Source organism: Mandrillus leucophaeus, unplaced genomic scaffold (genome assembly GCF_000951045.1).
Source record: "Mandrillus leucophaeus isolate KB7577 unplaced genomic scaffold, Mleu.le_1.0 Scaffold60, whole genome shotgun sequence".
Classification (NCBI taxonomy): domain Eukaryota; kingdom Metazoa; phylum Chordata; class Mammalia; order Primates; family Cercopithecidae; genus Mandrillus; species Mandrillus leucophaeus.
The window spans coordinates 1,086,301-1,088,413 of NW_012106475.1; the positions used below are offsets into that span (position 1 = coordinate 1,086,301).

At 46.4% G+C, this 2,113-nt stretch overlaps 1 protein-coding gene across 1 annotated transcript in view; it reads left to right on the forward strand.

The window, feature by feature from the left end:
• The window catches only part of TBPL2 (TATA box binding protein like 2), a 34,103-nt gene that overhangs the window by 19,273 nt on the left and 12,717 nt on the right, over positions 1-2,113 (forward strand). Inside the window, exon 5 of the mRNA XM_011999673.1 lies at positions 789-956. Coding sequence (XP_011855063.1) covers positions 789-956 — 168 coding nt within the window. The remainder of the gene's footprint in view (positions 1-788; positions 957-2,113) is intronic.

Here is a 2,113-nt window from a genome sequence, read left to right on the forward strand (position 1 = left end):
TGAGAGGGAGTTTCACTCTTGTTGCCCAGGCAGGAGTGCAATGGCGCGATCTCGGCTCACTACAACCTCTGCCTCACAAGTTCACGTGATTCTCCTGCCTCAGCCTCCTGAGTAGCTGGGATTACAGGTGCCTGCCACCACGTCCAGCTAATTTTTTTGTATTTTTAGTAGAGACAGGGTTTCATCATGTTGGCCAGGCTGGTCTCAAACTCCTGACCTCAGGTGATCCTCCCGCCTCGGCCTCCCAAAGTATTGAGATTACAGGCGTGAGCCACTGCGCCCAGCCATTGTTCTCTTCTAAATGGGACACACTTTGAGGCTGGATAAATGGTTCCCAAACTGTAGTGAGCAGCACAGTTACCTAGAGGGCTTGTTAAAAGACAGATTGCTGGGCCCCACCCCCAGAGTTTCTGCATGTCTGAGGTGGGACCTGGGACTTTGCATTTCTAACACGTTGGTGAAGCTGCTGGTCTGGGGACACACTTTGCGAATCCTTGGAATAGTTTTAGCAAATAGCACCCAAGTAAAAGTAAAAGTACCTCATATATGAAAGGTGACAAATTGAAGACAAAAATTTGATTGTGTTCAATAGCTGTACAACTGTACAAGATCTTTTATAAGGTGCTAGGGACCAAAGTATGGGAAGTAAGTCCTCCTCACAAAGCCTACAGCTTCATAGTATACGTTGAAAGATGAACATGGTACAAACGGTAACAACCCAATACAACACCAGTAGTTTAGAGGATGTAGTGATTAAGACATCTTTAAACATATTTGCCCCTCCCCAGTGAAGAGCAGTCTCGACTTGCAGCGAGAAAATATGCTCGTGTGGTGCAGAAGCTTGGGTTCCCTGCCAGATTCCTCGATTTTAAAATTCAGAACATGGTTGGAAGCTGTGATGTGAGATTTCCCATCAGGCTGGAAGGTTTGGTGTTAACCCATCAGCAGTTCAGTAGGTATGATGGTTATATAGCTTGAACTTTGAATTTACCAAGATATTTAAGTTACATTATGGGTTGCTTATATAATGTATCTTTTAGAGAAACTGTGATTAAAAAAAAAAAAAAAAGGCGGGGGGCACAATAGTGAAAAGATTAAGATGCTATGTATGCCTGAGTCCTCATAGGTTACCACATGTGCCTAGTCTTTTGAAATCATGGTTCTTAAACTTAAATTTAAGTTTAAATTGCTTAGCAATCACTTAGCTTATTAAAGCACACATCTCTGACTGGGCTTCTTCATAGGAGATTTTGCTAGAATTTGTGCTTCTAAAAAGCTCAGAGGTGATGCCAGTGCTGCTGGTCAGAGGCCCACATGTTGCGATCCACTGATCTACAGATTATAAGCACACACATAGAAAATAAGCACACATGTAGCTTGGCAATGGCACTGGCAAGATAAGGCATGTGAAAAGGACTAGGGCAGTAGGAAGGGGCTGACAGCTGGTGAGGGGAGAATGGATTGGAGAGAAGATGAAAAAAGAATGGCGGTAGCACAGTCTATGAAAGCAATCCTAACTAGCTTTCCCCTATTTGAGTGTGTGTGTGTAGCTGCAGCCCCCATCACAACATTGTCTGTAGTATATTCCTCTCCCTAGAGAATATCTCTAGCCTTCCTGACTTCAAACTTCCCGTCTCAACAGCTAGTGCTCCTCCCCTGCCCCCAGCTGTTTTGGTGGCTCTCCCATCCAGCCCAGGCCCTCAGAGAGCAAGGACGGAGGGTAACTCATCGACACCAAATCCCTCGACTGACCAAGATATACACCTGGGCTAGGGCACTTGACCTCGGTTAGAATCACAGATGCTCTTAAATTCTCTTGGCCAAGCTGGAACTGAACTTCTTTCATTCCAACATCTTACCCTCTCGGCCATCGAATGTGACTATCCTGTTAGCAGAGTACATAGGGGCCGGGCGCAGTGGCTCAAGCCTGTAATCCCAGCACTTTGGGAGGCCGAGACAGGCGGATCACGAGGTCAGAAGATCGAGACCATTCTGACTAACATGGTGAAACCCCGTCTCTACTAAAAAAAGACAAAAAACGAGCCGGGCGCGGTGGCGGGCGCCTGTAGTCCCAGCTACTCGGGAGGCTGAGGCAGGAGAATGGCGTAAACCC